Source organism: Alosa sapidissima, chromosome 14 (genome assembly GCF_018492685.1).
Source record: "Alosa sapidissima isolate fAloSap1 chromosome 14, fAloSap1.pri, whole genome shotgun sequence".
Lineage (NCBI taxonomy): Eukaryota > Metazoa > Chordata > Actinopteri > Clupeiformes > Clupeidae > Alosa > Alosa sapidissima.
Window position 1 is genome coordinate 27877062 of NC_055970.1, and position 18160 is coordinate 27895221.

At 41.4% G+C, this 18160-nt stretch overlaps 2 protein-coding genes across 2 annotated transcripts; one reads left to right on the plus strand and one right to left on the minus strand.

Moving 5' to 3' along the window:
• The first annotated feature begins 1524 nt into the window (after nt 1–1524).
• On the plus strand, nt 1525–12985 carry scg3 (secretogranin III). Its single transcript, XM_042062283.1, has 12 exons — nt 1525–2073; nt 2572–2624; nt 2906–2945; nt 3045–3269; nt 4636–4778; nt 4869–5033; nt 5391–5595; nt 5987–6103; nt 7873–7956; nt 8085–8195; nt 8913–9002; nt 12037–12985. Exons 1-12 carry the CDS (start codon nt 1977–1979, stop codon nt 12153–12155), a joined length of 1449 nt encoding a protein of 482 aa, XP_041918217.1. The 5' UTR covers nt 1525–1976; the 3' UTR covers nt 12156–12985.
• Nucleotides 12986–13933: 948 nt separating this feature from the next.
• Nucleotides 13934–17847, minus strand: lysmd2 (LysM, putative peptidoglycan-binding, domain containing 2). Its single transcript, XM_042062289.1, has 3 exons — nt 17602–17847; nt 16674–16999; nt 13934–14904 (listed from the first exon to the last, which is right to left on the minus strand). The coding sequence occupies exons 1-3, from the start codon at nt 17845–17847 to the stop codon at nt 14856–14858; spliced, it is 621 nt and encodes a 206-aa protein (XP_041918223.1). The 3' UTR covers nt 13934–14855.
• Between the last annotated feature and the right edge of the window lie 313 nt (nt 17848–18160).

The window sequence follows — 18160 nt, forward strand, 5'->3', positions numbered from 1 at the left end:
ATCTATCTAGGAGATGGCTAAACTGCACAGTGCAAAACATGGATGTGCGTGTTTTCTGTTTGAAAAATGCAAATGAGCAATAATAACAACAAGGCATTTCAGACAATATAGCCTACACTATAAGGAAAATCATGGGTAAGAGCATTCAGAAGCTTATTTGTTTGTTTGTAGGCTAACAGATCAATCAAGTATGCAAATCAGCTTTAACAATTCTCAGCTTCCACTTTCTCAGCATCTATCCAGCAGTGTTCTTCTGTGTGGTTATATGATTCTACTAACATACCTCCTACAGGAAGTGCTCTGCAACAGTCAAGGCCTCTTCCTCACTCTCCTCTGTCCTTAGCACTGCTTCCCAAATTTTACACACAGTTCAGCTGTCCTGCAGCTACTGATGTTCCAGCCATGAAGCCCATTTAGAGAAAAGACATCACTTCCTCCCATCTTCACTCTGCTTCCTCCACACTTGCAATCTCATCTCATCTTCTATCTACAGTCTTCCCTGCTCAACATTCTCCTCTTCCTCTGCGCTATCCTGTCCTATTGTGTTGTTAATGGTGTTGTCTGGTTGTTGTTGTTGTTACTCATCAGTGTTGTGCTCGAGGGACTTCCCCCTTATAAAAACTAATTTTGTTGTGTCCAGCTTCCACAAGTCGGAGCTGGAAACACTGAATCACTCCTTAGACAGGACACAACTCAAATTTACCAAAAGCTTGTAATGACATTTTACTGGCATTGGCATATGCCTCTGTCGGAGCAGATTGCCGTCTCATCCACCACTCAAATATTCACCCACCTGATGGCGCTGTTACGTTGCGATGATAGCGTTGATTATATAGGCCTAGGCGGCTACTCTACTCCATTTTGTGGAGCAAAACAGCAAAATATCATATGCTAATATCTTACTAAGCAACATTACACTCTGAAGCAAAGTGTCAGACAACAGAAGTGTGATTTGCTATAAAAAGGTCAGAGTAGGCCTAGGTTAGGCCTACATCAAATCATCCGCATCATTTCGATCGAAAAGGCACTTATGGAAAAACTTGGCAACAGTTTGTAAATGAGGTAAGCAAAAATGAGGTTGGCGGTTTTTCATCCATGTTTATGCTGAAGCAGACGAATAGCTTCCTCCGCCACCTGCAGGTGGTGGCAGCAGTCCACTGCGGCCCGCCTCGCATCCTGCGAGGGAGCTTCGATGTGCCAAACTGGGGGAGGGCAGAACACAGATGTTCACGGAAAACATGCACAGTTTACACAAACACGCCTAAATTTAACACCACAGCTAAAATGTTATTAGAGAAAATATTTTGTCTAATAAATATTTTGTCTAATAATTAGACCTAGCCATTTTCACTTTGAGAAGCGCAAAACTGAAACGTTATTGTTTTTTTTTGTGTTTTTTTTTAGCATTGCTGATAATCACCACCTGGCCTTGATCAAAAGGAGGGGGCCAACTAATTTAGAATATGCACTGGTAGGGCATGGTCTGCTGTCAATAGGCTCTCTTTTATTAAAATGTAGAAGCTATCGAAAATGGATTGTCTGACGCAGGTTGTGAAGGAGGTGACGCACATGGGCGGATTTTCGGCATCGCCCAACAATTCGATCGGACTGGCTCGGAGTCTGATGTTGTAAAGGTGCGACTGCTAGGCGGCAGGTGTGAGCTCACGCGCAGCTTAAGGCCAAAACGAGCTCTACCAGCTTATCTCTTTTTAATTATAGCCAGCGACCTGATTTCAGCACCGCGGGTACGTAACAGCTCCACAGCAGCGCTCTGGGAAACAGCACCTTGCGCCTCCCCATTCAGACACTGTAATAGGCACCGGACAGCGCAGTCAGAAGAAGCAGCGTCACCGTTAGCCAAGGGAGCTGTCCAAACCTGTCAGCACTTTCTTGTAGTCGTTCACAAGGTGTACAGATAGAAGACAAAATACGAAGTGAACATACCAGGAGCTCTACTCCTGGCCACAACTAAAATAATGGCGTCAAAAAGCTTGGGGATTCTGGTCTTAATTCAGGTTTTTGCTCTAACCGTTCACCATCTCTCTGCCTTTCCAACACCTGCCAGTGCTGACGGTAAGTGGACTCTAACAAACCTGTTATAGGAAGTCATATGGAAAAATATTTATGAGGTTTTCTGGCAGGATGATGTTTTCCCATAGCGATCATATAATGAAATTACAGTCATTTTCTCAAACGATTGCTGAAAGACACGATCTAACTTGATTATCACAACATAATGTTAATAACTGATTTTAATATCAGTCTACATTTTGCCTTTAAAGAGATGTACCCTAATATTACATTTTGTCTATTTCATGTAAGTGTAAGTCGATTGCGTTCTATTTTCATGGCAGTTTAATCTTTTGTTCACTAATCCTCTTATTCCTCGGTCTCTCCGATTGGACAGTGCAAGGCAACTTAATACAGTAGTCTATGTCGGTCGCAGTCCAAATCATTAGGTTTGAACTTGTTAGAATAAAGTAAACAGAACACTCTAACGAAATACCATAGATTTTAGCCTGTGTACCTTGTGCATTTTATTTGACATAGCATACTTTTTTGCCATTTCAGATAAAACTGTACACAACAGACAGTTAACTGAGGAGAGACCTGTTCAGGAGCAGGTGTGTGTCATTCAGAGTTTGACATTTTGTTATTATTTTATACCAATATTAAAATTCTGAGCTGTTAATATTAAAGTGACGCACTTCCTGTATTCTCTGTTTTTCTCATCAGATATATACCTACTTAAGGTTATATTAAAGTAAATTAAAGAAAAGTAATTTAACTGTCCTAGTCCAGAGCTGAAATCATATAAAGAATCAAATAGTATTGTTCAACCCAAGACTACCTGACTTACTTTGTCAGATAGATGTATGACATACTTTTCTTGTCCTTACAACAGATTGCTGAAGCTGACAATATTAAAAAGGCAGACACAACAGGTAAGACAGCAACCACATTCCCTTTAATTTACCCAAATAAACTATTTCTTGTGTTTTTTGGTAATACGTTTGTTATATATTACAAATGTAATATTTCAGCTCCAGATACGAAGCAAGCTGAGGAGTTGAGTGATTCGGCAACCAACTCTGATAGTGATGACTTCACTCTCTTGAAGTCGCTGGCAGAGAAATCCAAGCAGGGTGAAAATGAGACCCCCAAGTCAAGTAAAGATGACCAGTTCGTCCCTGATGAGGCCGACTCAACCAAGAACAGAAGGCTAGCAGATGACTATGATTCCACCAAGAATGGCATGGACTACAAAGGTGATTAGACATGGGAAAACACTTAACTGAAATCATTGATGAAAGAGAAATAATTATCAGAAACAGTAGCAGTACATCTCAACACTGACTTACCTTCAACCCTTCATCATTTGTTTATATAAAATATGCAATTATTAGCATGAAACTTTAAAACAGAATGATTACAAGCTGTGGAAAAGTACTCTCTAACGGGGCTAGGTCAGTGTTTGGGCTGGTGCTGCAACTGCATTTAGGGGCACAGGTCCCAGATGTCTGTCGGTTTGATCTTTAATTCTGCACTCGCTGCTGAGCTGACAGGTCAGTCTAGAGATGTTCTGTTTGAGATGGGATTATCTGTTCACCGTCTGTCACTCCCAGGCGTGCTAAACCTCTGCTACCTCTAAAGCTTACTTACTTCAACCCCCTTCTGAGACTTTGGTGTGGTACAATATACCTAAATTTGAACAGGTTCCCATCCAGTTTTCATATGTTTTCGTATGAGTGAACCAGTATCCAGTAAGCCACTATTCTGTCTGTATGTCTGCTGTTTTTCCACTGGTGTGTTTTTGTAAGAGAAATGCACCCACCCGTATCAGATCAATACACTCTGCAGGGCGTATGTGGATTTGGCTGGCGAAGTGAGGCCAGTGCTGTAGTCATGTATCCTTCCTCTTTCATCCATGCCTTCTCTATGCCTTCAGCTCTGCGCTCTTTGATCCAGGCCATTCTTGCTGAGTTCAATCACTTTAACTGTGCTTAATGCCGCTGGGTCAGCAGCCGACTATGTGCTCATACAACATACCCTGTGCTGGCAAGCACTCTACAAAAATATTTTTGCACTACGGATGTCTTTTAGGTCGGCTGGAGCTGCAGAGAGTTTGAAGCACTGAAAAATGTGATGTTGCTGTTTTAGCTTTGAGGTCTAATCACAGCACTGAGAGGGCCTGTCTTTTTTATCTGTTGTGCTTGCGTTTAATCAAACACAACTGCAGAGATCTGCATGGTTATGTTCAAATCCACTGCACCACCATGGCACATTATATAAGAGTCAAATTACAGAGCCAGCAGGAGTTTGACTGCAGGCAGATGGATGCTGCCAATGCCATATCACTTTCACTCACTTCCGCTGGTGGGGATCTGGCTCATTAATAACTGCCATGTAAGAACTGATTGGCTGTGCTGCACTAATGATCCAGGCTGTGGCTTTAGGAAGCCACACACACACACACACACACACACACACAGAAAGAGAGAGAGAAAGAGATGTAGCACTACTGACATTTAAACTCTAAAGACTAAAATGCAGTCTTATTTAAAAAAATCATATTCGAAATACAAATTGTAATGTCTGATGAATTTTCCAAAATGTTTCATCCTGCTTTATTAGATGACCCTGAGAGTTTCCGTCAGCTTGATGGGACCCCACTGACAGCAGAAGACATTGTCCAGAAAATTGCCAAAAAAATCTACGAGGAGGATGACAGAGGGGTGTTCGACAGGATTGTGTCCAAACTTCTGAAACTCGGACTGGTAAGGAGATGTGGGTATTTCTAACATGTGCGTTGCCTAAGACAACCTAATCCACGTGGACACAGCGCTAACATAACTCTTTGTCCTCAGATCACGGATAGCCAAGCAGATACGTTGGAGTATGAAGTGGCAGAGGCCCTCCAGGACCTCATCACCAAAAATGCGAAAGACAATGAGATTGATGAGCCAGACATGAGTATGGACTACCCTATCTCCAGGGGAGATGATGTGGATGCAGCACCTGAGGACAACATGGTAAGACAGGATGGAGAGAACACTTGATTTGAGGAGGACATTCTTATCTTATCCACTATGGTCCTTTCCATGTGTAAACTACATGTATTGCAGTAACACTAACCCTAACACCCACATGCATGCATATACATACATACACACACATATGCATGCTTATACATACATATACGCACATATGCATGCGTGCGACCAGTACACACATACTCACGGTTCTTATTAGATAACAAATTGTGTAGGTTTATCATTTCAAGTTTTAATGAGAGTGAGGGTCAAATCTGATTTGATCTGACTCATATAAACTCACTGTCAAGCGAGGTGATGCCTCTTGTTTTAACCTTCTGTTCTGTCTGACCAAAGGAGGAGGCCGACAGGCTGCCCAGCCGGCGCTATGAGGAAGACGAAGAGCCAGAGAATGTGGACGAAGAGACGGACGAGGCTGCGGACACAGCTTGGGACGCAGCCAGCGAGGGCAATGACAGGAATGAGCTGAGCCCTGTGGACAGCCTGCAGGACCTGCAGTACTTCCCCAACTTCTACCGCCTCCTCAAGAGCCTCGACTCAGGTGAGAGCGTCAGGACATGCTAGCACAGGTTATCTGTCTACACAGCCAGTGTTTACCTGATGCAAGATTGAATCTCTAAGCCATTGCCTGCACTGCTATAAAGCCATCTTATTTCCTGTGCACTGTTTAACTTTTGATATGAGGGACGGTATTGGGTGTAATGAATTTCACCCATACCACACTGCCATTCAATTGAACCAGTGTAATAACACTCTGAAAGATGGTTATGTTATCAGTGACTCACAGTGGATGGATACGGTTAAGAGACATTTTTGTCATACTGAAACAATGTTCAAAATATGATGAGAAAATGTCTACTATAGTTCATAGCAGCTTTTCTGCAAACCTTGAAACTCTGCTACCTCACTCTACTCTTCTCTGCTTCCTCTAGAGCAAGATGCTGAGGAGAGGGAGACCCTGATCACCATCATGAAGACCCTGATTGACTTTGTGAAGATGATGGTCAAATATGGCACCATCACTCCAGAGGAAGGCGTCTCATATCTGGGTAAGTTTCCCAGTAAACTTTAACATGTTGCTTGATGTCCCTCTGATTTCAAACTGATCCCGTTTTACTGCTTGCCCACTGCACATTGGATATACCCAGATGGCCTGGCATTACTTGCCAAAGACAGGCTGTAATTTGAGCAGCATTAAAACGGGAAACTAACATTTTCCATGTCTCATATTGATGTGATGTATTGATTCAGATCATATTTCCTCTTGCCTCAGTAGCCTCCAAGATGACATGCTGAGAGTAGCCACAATCAAAGGAGAGATTAAAAATAACACTTCAATGCAAATGTGCTCTTGCACACTCACTTGAAAGGATATGGCAAAAGTGTAGTGATGCATTGTTAACAGTGAGAGCTAGTTATGTTTAAATTAGTCTAATGACTTTAGGTGGACTTATTTTGAACTGTGATGCAGCATATTGTAGAGAGGGAAAATGATTCACATCGGATTAGGTGGGAGATCCCTTTTGATGTTGGCGGTATTGATGACACAGTGTGTCTGTGTGTGTGTAGTGTGTGTGTCTGTGTGTGGGTGGGTGTTTGATGTGCCATTAGGCCGCTTGTGCTCTTAAAGCCAGGCCTATCTCATCAGAGACCTGTACACACACACAGCAGCTGTGTTCCGGGCAATTACCCTCTGTGAAATAGGACAGACTCCTCTGGAAACTACCTCTGTTTGATGTTATTTGCCTGACATTTCAGGGTTACTGCATATGACCTTACCCCTTCAAGCATAGAGGTCACACTCTGTCTATATGGCATTCTATCTTGTACTGAATTTAACCTATTTCAAGCCGTCATGTTGTTTTATTTTTCCCTTAATTGCATAGTTACAGAAATAAGTATTGATCCAAAGATAATTTATACCTGCAAAGTAGAGGGAATTTACAGATGATTTACTTTGAGTTGACCAGAAATGTTTGTTCTCTGCGCTCTCAAAAGAGAGATCGTAACAGATAGTAAAAAGTGTGTGTGTGTGTGTGTGTGTGTGTGTGTGTATGTGCAAATTAGTGTATGTTTGTGCATGTATACCCCTGTTTAAAAGGCTGTGGGGAACAGCACGCTCTAAGCCTTCTTTTGGTACAGCCAGTGATCCCTCATTACATGGTCGACTGGTCAGCAGGGCCAGCCTGCTCACCTGTTTGGGCCTCCTGTCCTGTGACACAACCCATCCAAACTAAGTGAGATGATGTGTCCTCTCAGTGCTCAGGGCCTTAGTAATTAGCTGTCTCTGTGATTTAGTTCTACTGTGTTCAGACCTCTAACGACGTTAGCAGAGTCATTAAGATAGCAGAGAGATAACATCATGCATGCCCCTATTACGTAAAACAAGGTTTCCACAGCAACCTCAGCCACTTAATGTCAAGGTTCTATGGCGACCAGGGGCACGGAATTGTGTGTTGCCTGGTAACAGCCCATTGCCGACTCTATTGTGACAGGGATGAGTCACCTGTCACTCTGATGAAAGCTGTTCGATGGAGATAATGCCCCCTCCGTCATGACAGTGTGTAGCCTATGTACGTATGTTTGTCCATGTGAGTGTGTGATACCAGCATATTCACTTCCATTAGAATGGTAATGTTAGACTCTGTGTTTCTGTGTTTGTACCAAAGACTCAATGACCATGGTTGAAGCCACTAATCATTTTAAGGGGAGTTACAGTGTAGAGTAAAAATAGTATGGTAGTAGTAATAGTAGACAACCTGTGTATGTTGATTAGCTATGTATAGGTCATCAGCGTAACTGAACCTTTTCTCTGCAGAGAATCTGGATGCCATGATTGCCTTGCAGACAAAGAACAAGCTGGGCCAGTCTCTTGGGATCCCAGTTCTGACACCACCTACAGGTACATGTCCCTCTGCTAACTCCTCCAAAAGGACACTGACTGTCAGTCATGAGAGGCACATTACATTAGTGCAGTTGGTACAGTAGAAGCACAGCACCTCACATTTGGCCCTTTGCCCCACTGTCCAGGCAAGCTAACAGACGATGAGGACAACACTAAGGCAGAGGCAGCAAAGATGCAGAAAGAGTATGAGCTGCTGAAGGACTCCACCAAAAACATGCAGGCCGCAACAGAGACCAGTGAGTTGGACACAATTAAAATTTCACACTCACCAGATCAGACATAACATGAAATTTAAGAATTTGATATTTAAATTTGAATTTAACAAACTGCTACTCAGGATATTTTATGTCAGTTATGATATGGTAATTGCATACATGTATGCACCAAGACAAGGAAGGCCACAATAGAACTTGATTATTGATCATGATCATTTCAGGATATTACAATTTTGAGAGAATTAAGTTTCAATGATGCAATGAAGAAAAAAAATGCTTGAACAGGTGGTACTATTTTTTCTGCATATGAGCCAGAGAGAGAGAGGGAGAGAGAGAGAGAGAGTTTGTGTGTGTGTGTGTGTGTGTGTATGTGGGTGGGTGGGTAAGACACCACTCGACAAACCCATCTGCTTGCACCTCAGGAGTGATCCAGGTTTTTCAGATATCACTTGCAGAGGCCAGTGGATCTGTACATTCCCTGCACTGCTCTGCGTCTCGTGACTGAAAAACAACATGTGTACAATGTCATACATCAGGCAGAAATAAAAAAGGCATAGACTGGAAGTTTTGTATGTTTGCATTTCAATTAGAATGAGGTCATCTGTATTTTTTTTTACACAGCTGACAATTCTTTGTGCAAATTCATTAATGTGAAAGATTTGGTGTTTTGTGTTCCACGAAGGAGAAAATGCTCCTTTAGAAAACAAAAGACTTTAACTTGACCCCATTCTCTTGCAGGTCACCCGGGTAAATCTGAGACTTATTTGGAAGCAATCAGGAAGAATATTGAGTGGCTAAAGAAGCATAACAAAGACGCCAACAAAGAGGGTAAGCATTTCCCCATCTTTAGCTTACAATACAAGAACTAGTGGCGGTGTAGGAGGGAACTGGTGGCCTATATAACACTGTCCTAGATTAAGAGAGGACGCCACTCTGATCGTTTGGGAGGGGGTGTTAGTTACCCCAAGCTTCCTGTCACATATTTGTAAACAATTCAAATATCATTTGTCATGAAAACCAAGGGCCGTAAGTTGTGTACCTGCTGTAAGGAAGTTCTAAGCTGACTCTATGCTGTAACTTGTGTGCCACATCAAATGTATTTCACCTTGATGTGAGATTCTGTTGCAAATGGTCAGAGATGGAGCGTGGGCTGAGGGCCACATGGAGATGCTCTCTGGAGCCTCATTCAATTAGGACCCTCTTTATGTCGTTTTAGTCACACACACATTTGCAATGTAAATCAGTGTTATAGTAGTTTCCAGAAGATTCGTGAATATGCATGCTTCCTTGATGGGCTTGCCCTAATTATAGGGATGTGGCTGTTGTTTCTCAAACAAAGACCCCTTTTTTCCACTCCATATACCTGACGCATATGATCAGAACAGAGTCGTAAATACAGTGCTTCATTCGTAAATACAGTGCTTTATTCGTAAATACAGTGCTTCATTCGTACATACAGTGCTTCATTGGTAAACCAGGAGCTCTTGGAGCACAGAGAGGGTGCTGTTCCAGCAGGGCAGAATAGAGAAAGAAGTGATAGAGCGGGTAATGGGTCTGTGTGTTGTGGGGCAGTGGGGGAGGTGGGGGTGGGGGGTGGATGCTGAGAGTGTGTCTGTGGCGCTCCAAAGCCCCTTTTCCCTTTGAGCTGAAGTCTGTGTCAATGCAACAGATCTATCACATTACATGATGTTGATATTCATCATTGCTACTTTTGGTTGTTGATCACTGTTGCTTGCAGCAGATGTCAGCTGTTGCCTGCAGCCAGATGTCATCTTACTTGATATTCTCATTGGGAAATCTTCAAAATACGCACTTTTAGATAGACACATTTTCCTTTTGCATACATTTCGGTGAAAAAATAAAGCATTAGCATATGCAATTTAAGGAAGGGTATATATTTTATTCACAATGCATTGCTACCTCACATCGATTAGGGTTCCCATCAATTCTAAATGGATCTCATACATATTTGATAATGATATGTTAATGGATTACAATACTATTGCTGACATAATTCTTTTTTGCTGTTGTCGTTGTTCTTTTTTATGTTATCACCCTCACTCTCTCTGGGATGTAGATGGCATCTTAATCGGATCTATCTATCTTTTATCTGCTCACATCATTTTAAAAGCACTGGTCCAATTTACTTAAAATTTTCACATAGAGGGTCACACAGATACAGAGATACACAGACTAGATATCTGTATTCACATTGGGAATTTGAGTCTGGTTACGGTTTATCACATCTTGATTAGCACAATTTGGTCATCCTACAAGATCACTTTCTTTTACTGTCTATGCCTGGATCTGGATCAGCATCCAGGCGAAGGATTCTTTTCACTTTCTTTACCGACCAAATATTGGGGCAAAGGTCTGCAGTACATGACTGCCCTTCTTATTTTACTGGGTGCCATACCGGTTCCGCACTAATAGAAACGCAAACAGTCAGACATAGAGATCCAGTTCCAGCACAATCTAAGTCCTGTGGAACACAGCAGTTTCCTGTAGCACTTAATGAAGAGGAGGAATGAAATGTTAATGAGTGCAGGATATTCATCAACACGTAAGGTCGTCTATGCACTTTGGCTGCGAAACACTAACCAGCCATAAAAGCTCTCCTAAAAATAGAAATGCTTTTTTGACTTTCTATCGCTTTCCTGTCAGTACTTACACTCAAAGACAGTTTTAGGCTCAAGCTGAGGTGAATGAAAGCATGCAATTTAAAAAGACCACTGGACCCACACAGAATGCTGTTTATGGCAGCAGACAAAAACTATATTTTATTTGACTCCTTCCTCTTTCTCATCTTCTCTCCTCTATGGTGTCCACTATCCTCATTCAGTTTGTTTCTTGTTCTTTTTCATTTTTTCTTGTCTATTTTCTTATTCCTGTCTTGTCCATGGTCCCCTCTCCGATCTCTATCGAGGGCCCCAGTGAAGTGTACAGCCCTGTGTTTATTGTCCATTGATCTTCTCCATGTGCCTGCTGGAGGCCCATTAACATGCAGAGACGTGTATTGGGGTGTCTGGGAAAAGACAGCCTCTCCCTCTCTGATTGATTTTAAAAAAGGAAGTGGGATAAAGGCTCCATAATAGGTAGAGTCGGAGGGCTTTATAGTGACAGTGAAAGGCCCTGCTATTGGTGCAGGTCATTTCCCTGTACGTGGACACGTGGGCTGTTTACTTGAATGGGGGAAAGTGAGACCATGGCAGAAAAAATGGACCACTGTGTTCAATTAAACCATCATTACTCACACTTAAAAAAACCTTGATCACTTGCACAGATATATTTTCAGGTAAAATCAGTTCAAATTAATTATTCCATCCCTTTTAAGTGTGATTGTTTGATTTCTTTTTTGTCATTTGACTGCAGCATAAGGGAGTCAAGAAACATGAAAATTAAGGACTATATTGTGTATAAATTTAATATCTTATGTAACTGACAGGGAAAATATTCACTACATTGAGCACGAGGGCAGGAGAACAAACTTTCAGCAAAACAACCCAGATACTTGTATTCCCTTGATTACAACTTTGTTGGGGGTTGATGCATACAAAGCATCTCTCTCACTCCCACCCAACACCTGTAGCAGCCATATTTTATAACACAGATAGATGTCCATGCTCACCATGAGCAGGCCCACCAGAGGAAGAAAAAACAGATTTGCGTGGGTGTATAAGCTTTGGACAAGACGTTTTTGGCAGACTTGATGTACAAAATAGCCTTTGTATATATTTTTAAAAAGCTGCTTCTCACTTTTAAGCGAGACTATTATCATTAGTCAACACTTGCTATTCTTAGCGTCTGTCAAAATAACAGAATCTTAGATGCTCTAACATGCCTTCTTCTTCATCATCCCCAGAATACGACTTGTCCAAGCTGAGGGACTTCATGGACCAGCAAGTGGATACCTACATTGATAAGGGGATTCTAGAGAAGGAGGAGGGGGAGGTGATCAAGAGGATCTATGGTAGCATGTAGAGATGACTGATCCATGACCATGTATGACTAAGCTAAGCATTTATGTGATTCTTCTGTATGCTGAAAGGAAAATGACCATTTTGACCGAAATGACAAACGACAATTGTATTGAACATCACGCCTCTCTAGTGGGTCTCTCAGAGAATGCAATAATGATGAAGACATTGCTGAGGGCCTTTTAGTATTGATAGTATCCAATTGTAATCTAAACACTCTGGGTAGCAGTAGCTGAATACAAGGCAAACAATCGCCTGCACCCTCACTTGATAACACTTGCATTACCTACAATAATTAGTAAAACAATAACCAAAACCTATTTATTGATCCCAATGGAACCTGCAAAAATAGGGCACTGCCTTCCTAAAGAATGAATTCTCTGTGGCTAATGTGGAATGAGTGGCAAATAATTTTAGAAAATCACACTGTAGTTTTTGCATTTACTTCTATTTTGCAATAGACACTAAGACATGTGTACATCTATATCAAAATGTATCCATTCTGTGTAATCTGTCCTAGCATACTATTGTTTCTCTAATGTAAGCATAAAATCTATGGCTACTTAAGTCAACCAAAAAATTCTTTGTTTTGAGGTCATCTCAGTGACTTTTTTCTTCATCCTGTTTTATTTCATTGTTCTTGATTAATGTGAATAAGGATCTTTCTTTGTACTTTTTGTCACACTTCTGCACCTGCAACATGGGAGTTTACCTTCGGCATGTTTCAGTATGTTTTACTGTACACCGTTCTAGACACAAAATCAAGTATTTTTAAATGTAAATATTTGTGATTTTTCCAAAATGTTAAAGCAAATAAAACGTTGCCTTTCTTTATCTTTGTAGTTTGTGATGTCTCATTAATATAAGTGCAATCTATGAGGGATATTTGAATAGGATAAGCGGTCCAAAGCTTTTTGACATGTATTTATTTATGTCATTCAACTGAGTGTATGTGAGGTTATGATTACTCTAAAATCAATCTGGTTGCAATTGATTTTGCTACTGGCCTAGTTGTATTTATAGTACATGTTAAAGAAAGCTTGTCTGATTTGTAAAGCACAAACTGGGCTAGATATTAATGATCAGCTTAGATTTTTTCTGCAATAGCTGGACTCAGAAATAATGCAAAATTGAATTGGGCCAATGTGAACATTTCTATGATTTTATGTAGTGTATCAAACATCATATTGAAATATTTGATGCAATTGAAAAAGGGGGCATTACCACAGATTGCTATATATCTACACAGGATGATGCCTGGAGGCATACTGGCATTTCTAAAATAGATTGGTCTTCCACGGTGTGGCAACTGCGTGACACACAATGTGTAGGGGCCTGAGCTAAATACCCTTATCTCTCAGCTAAACACAAGTACTGTTCACATTGCAAAAATACCTGTGTAACTGTGAACACTATACATTTGACAACCACTCATGAGATTAAGCTTTGTAATCTAATGCATCTACACAAACCTCATCAATGCTCTATGCACATTTGTGCTGTTTCAAATGACTTGTAACAGATGTAAATGTCATGAACATGTTACTTGCTTCATTTAGACATAGCATGCAGAGTTGTGAGGAATCATCCTTAGTATTACCCTTAATGGTTTCGGAACAGTTTAGAGTTTTGGTATTATTTATGAACAAATATTTAAATCCCTATTTGAGGCTCCATGCACTTATGTATGGCAAGTGGTGAATTTTGGCAAACAGTCTGGGCTCTGCATTTGACAAGCTGATGCTCAGTACTGTAATCGGGAACACACCGGGTTCAAGAAACTGTTTTACAGATGCATTTTATTATTACTCAAAACAAGACAAAAATAGCACAATATAACTGCTTCTTGTCAACAAACTCAATGTCCGGGCGCACTCACACATGCGCACACACACACGCACACACACAATAAAATAAAATACATTCACACTCAAGAATGAAAAGTTTCCCTTCCTACTAACAAAACATTTGTATAGGCAAATAAGTTTTAGTATTGTTAAGCTATCACACACGGACAGCTTGCTGTAAATGTTCAGTCATTCAGTTGAAACATGACATGGTGAAGACTGAAAGTTTTCTCAGATGTGATATTGCGATGGCTTCTTAAGAGAGAGCATTGATTATCCTATTTGTTGCAACTGCAATTATCTACTAGTGCAGAGTCCCTCCTTTTACTTTGGGGAAGTCAAGAGGTCATGTCTAGAGCAGCTTTAAAAGCATGTAGTGGCTACCTGGTGCCCAAAATAATCTCCAAAAAATAAACAAATGATGTATGGATGGACAAATCATATAGAGACCTGAATTCTGTGTTTCCAAATGCTTCTCCCTTACATCCACAAAGAGCTGTAACTCTCTCTCCCTCTCAATGTAGGCTCTTCCTCTGCAATATCAATGACTACGCTAAAGCAGGTGTTCATCCGTGATGTTTGTCTGTACTGCCCCCTGGTGACAGTCTGGTAACTGTATGATGTGCAATTTGGAAACAGCATCAATAATAATAATAATAATTATAATAATAATAAAATTCTACATCTAGAAGAGTGAAAGGCAATGGATGACCTCAGTGCAAGAGCCTGGACATAATGTCCCATTTCAAGGTTTGGTAAAAGCAATACATAAAAAGAAGGACAGACAACAACAAACACAAGGGCAAAATGGAAAGGAATTTGGAAAGGCTCCAGGTAAACAGTCCACCACCACTGCCTCAGATTTCCTGGTAGGATGACGTTGGCTGTGATGTGTTGTCTTCATCGCTTCAAAGGAAAAAAAAAAATGTTACATGTCAAGGTTTTGAATCATGTAATGATTATTACAATGAACTTAAAAACCTGTTGTTTTAACCATTCGTGTTGCAGACCTTTTATAATATAGCACTGACCAAAAAAGACATTTACAAATTTATAATCTCCATGAAAAAATGTCAAGGTCAGGTCAGATCAGTGAGATTGTCTAGACAACCCGATTCACGGTTAAAAGGATTAAGTATAATGGCTTTCATTTGAAGCTGCCCAAAGTACAGGCTCTATACAACACTTCCTCCACCTGCCCACTCAGGTCAACTGTCCAGGCTCACGCCACCCATAGAGAGACCTCTGACCTGAGTCTGATGTTTGGTCAGATCCACTTTCCCAAACAGACTGGGGCACCTCATCAATTGTGCAGGACTCCTCGTGCAAACAGAAGGGTTTGTTCCTGGCTGTCTGTGTCATGAATCTTAAAACCAAGCAACTGTCCCCTGCACTTCAATTGAGCAAATACAGATGAGCAGTGAGCCAGACAGCAAACACCACCTTGTGTACACGTGTTTTGTCTGGAGATTCACACACAATTTTGTGGAACAGATTGACAGATCACAGATTGCCTCCACGGCCTAGAGCTACAGTCCCCCTTGCTGGCGTTATCATTTATTCACAACTGCGCATCTGACGCTGAACAACAGCTCATGTATCAGTTACACCAGTGCCACCCTGCCTTTAAGGAATCACAAGGGGAAGGAGAAGCATACTTTGTTACATTTCCTCCTGCTGCATTAGAACAAAGAACCAAGGTACTGCCTTTGAGTCCCAAACCGTTTTAATACTAAATTTCCTTATAATGTAAAAATGCTGTAAGCAAATTCTAAATATGTGAAGTGTGATGATATATTTTCCTTTGCATGGGACTATTCTAACACCATGTTGCATCTGCATTCATTTGAAAACTACGTCTAATGCTTTATAAATAAAGTCTGCCATTTTGGGTCAGAAAAAAAGTGCATGACTCAAACTTGCCTTCTCCCAAATGAAGGGTTGCAGGCCAACTAGGAACAAGTGCAACAAACATATTTAAGGAAACAAATCTATATTTGGTATCAATCAACAACTGAGAACCCATTTTCTACAACAGTTGAGAATTAAACAATTAATTTGTTTATTAAGCACTGATTAATTAAACCACTACATTACACAAAGGTAGAGCTCATCTAAAATGGGCAGACATAGCCGAAAAAAAGGAGTAATGTATCTAGAATGATTTCCAAAACAAGGAAACAATATGTTTCTGTCTCACCACTGAGGCAGACTCACGAAGAATCTCTGTGTGAAATCGCCAAGCATATTGGGCTCATTACAGCAGCTTGCACTGAGACACAAGTATGGCATCCACTCTGATTTTCTGCTCAGTAGACAGACACAAGACTTTGGCTACCAGTCAGTCTAACTGACTCAGCACCTCGACAACAGGGCCAACAGCACTACTCAAAGGAGCACCAGCAAGCTGACTATCTGTGGAGATGCCAGGAAATGCAAGACATTCATCAGATCACTCCACTCTGATTCGACGTCAGCAGCCTTCTGGCCCATGCAGACGGGAGGAAAGACATCCTTAATATGTTATCCCTCTGACCTTCCTCATTCTTATCTTAACATTTTCACTTTCACAATTTTATGACTCGCTTAATTGCACAATTGTGAATGCAATAGAAACATTTTTTCTTACAAATTGAACCCTTCAACATACTCTCCTTCACCAATGTGAGGCTTACCTTCTATCCTCCTCTTTCAACTTTCTTGCAGCCTGTTTGGATAGTTTAATTTGCAAGTCCAGTCTATGCAAGTAATCCTTGGCTGAGAGTTCCTCAGGCTGAGGGGGTTTGACACTGGGCTCCGGTGAGGGAGTGGGCGAGGGCCCATCAGAATCAGGGGCCACATCTGCTTGCTCCTGGGGAGTGGTGGCCTCACTGTCTGGGGACTCCAGAGACAGTCCGTTGAAAAGAGAAGGCTTCTGCGAAATCACAGGGATATTCAGGCTGTTCCGCAGGAAGATACAGTCATTACTAAAGAGTTTGTTGGCCCTCTTGATGTGCTCCATCTGTGTGGTAAAAACAAAGAAAGAATTAAGTGATTTTTCATAATTCTCAAATGAGTGGTTAGGTCATCTTTTCGTTGAACTATGATTCATCAACTGAATGATTATTAACAAAAAAAGCACTACATGATGTGAGGTTAGGCCTATACCTAACGCTCTGGTTAGTTTTATTATCAGTTAGGCGGCTACATAAAAGCAGTAGGCTGGCTAACCCTTCAGGTGCAACATTATGTCAGGCCATGAATGAGACTCAACAATTCCTGCTTCTCCTCCAAGGTTGTTCCGCAACCTTGCTTACTATTTCGGCTGAATTTTGTCTCCAGAAAGAGCAACACATGGTAAATTACGCAGTCGCTATAAATGAACTCATAGCTATAGGCTACTGCTAAGTCATTAGCATAGCGAGACTGGCAGCACAGCGCAAACGCTAGGCTACTTTATGAAACTGGCGTTGAAGTACAATTAGGACACGTTAGACTGGGAGGTTTTGTAATTTACCGCAACATTTCCAGTGCGCAAAGCTCCTTTCATATTATGCAAAACAAACGATATAGGCTACGAGAAAATTCAACTTGTAGCCTATGTTTAGTCATAACGTTACTTACGGTAACACCATATTTGAGCGCTATCCCTTGCAATGTATCGCTATCCGTAACACGATGTTCAATGTATTTCTCTCCCAAAGACGCTGTAACGCTGGCCGTGCTGCCATAGGACCGGGTTTTGGTGCGAGCCAAGCTCTGTGATAATTCACTCTCTGATTCTGATCCGGACCGAGACCTTGGGAAGATGGGTTGCCCGAATCGTCCGCCTCCATCCCGTAGAGGCAGGACTGGGGAGAACTCCGCCATCTTCTTTCTGATAAATAAAGAGGCTGCAATAATACGCCAGCTTATCGCACACCTTCCGTAGACCACCGAGGCCTTTCTTTAAATTCTGTGAAGGCCCATGTTTGGCTCCTTGTCTGCAAAACAGCCTTGACGTACCCTTGGGGAAAAACAGTCTGTCAAAATTGCAGAAGTTGGAGCTGCGACCTCACACAGAACGTGTGCCGCCAGGGCACTGTAACATGATAGCCTACACTGTACGGGAGCAGTTCGGATCCAAAATTATGGTCAAGATGATAATTAGTGTGTAAAATAAATGTGTACGAATGTGTTAGAG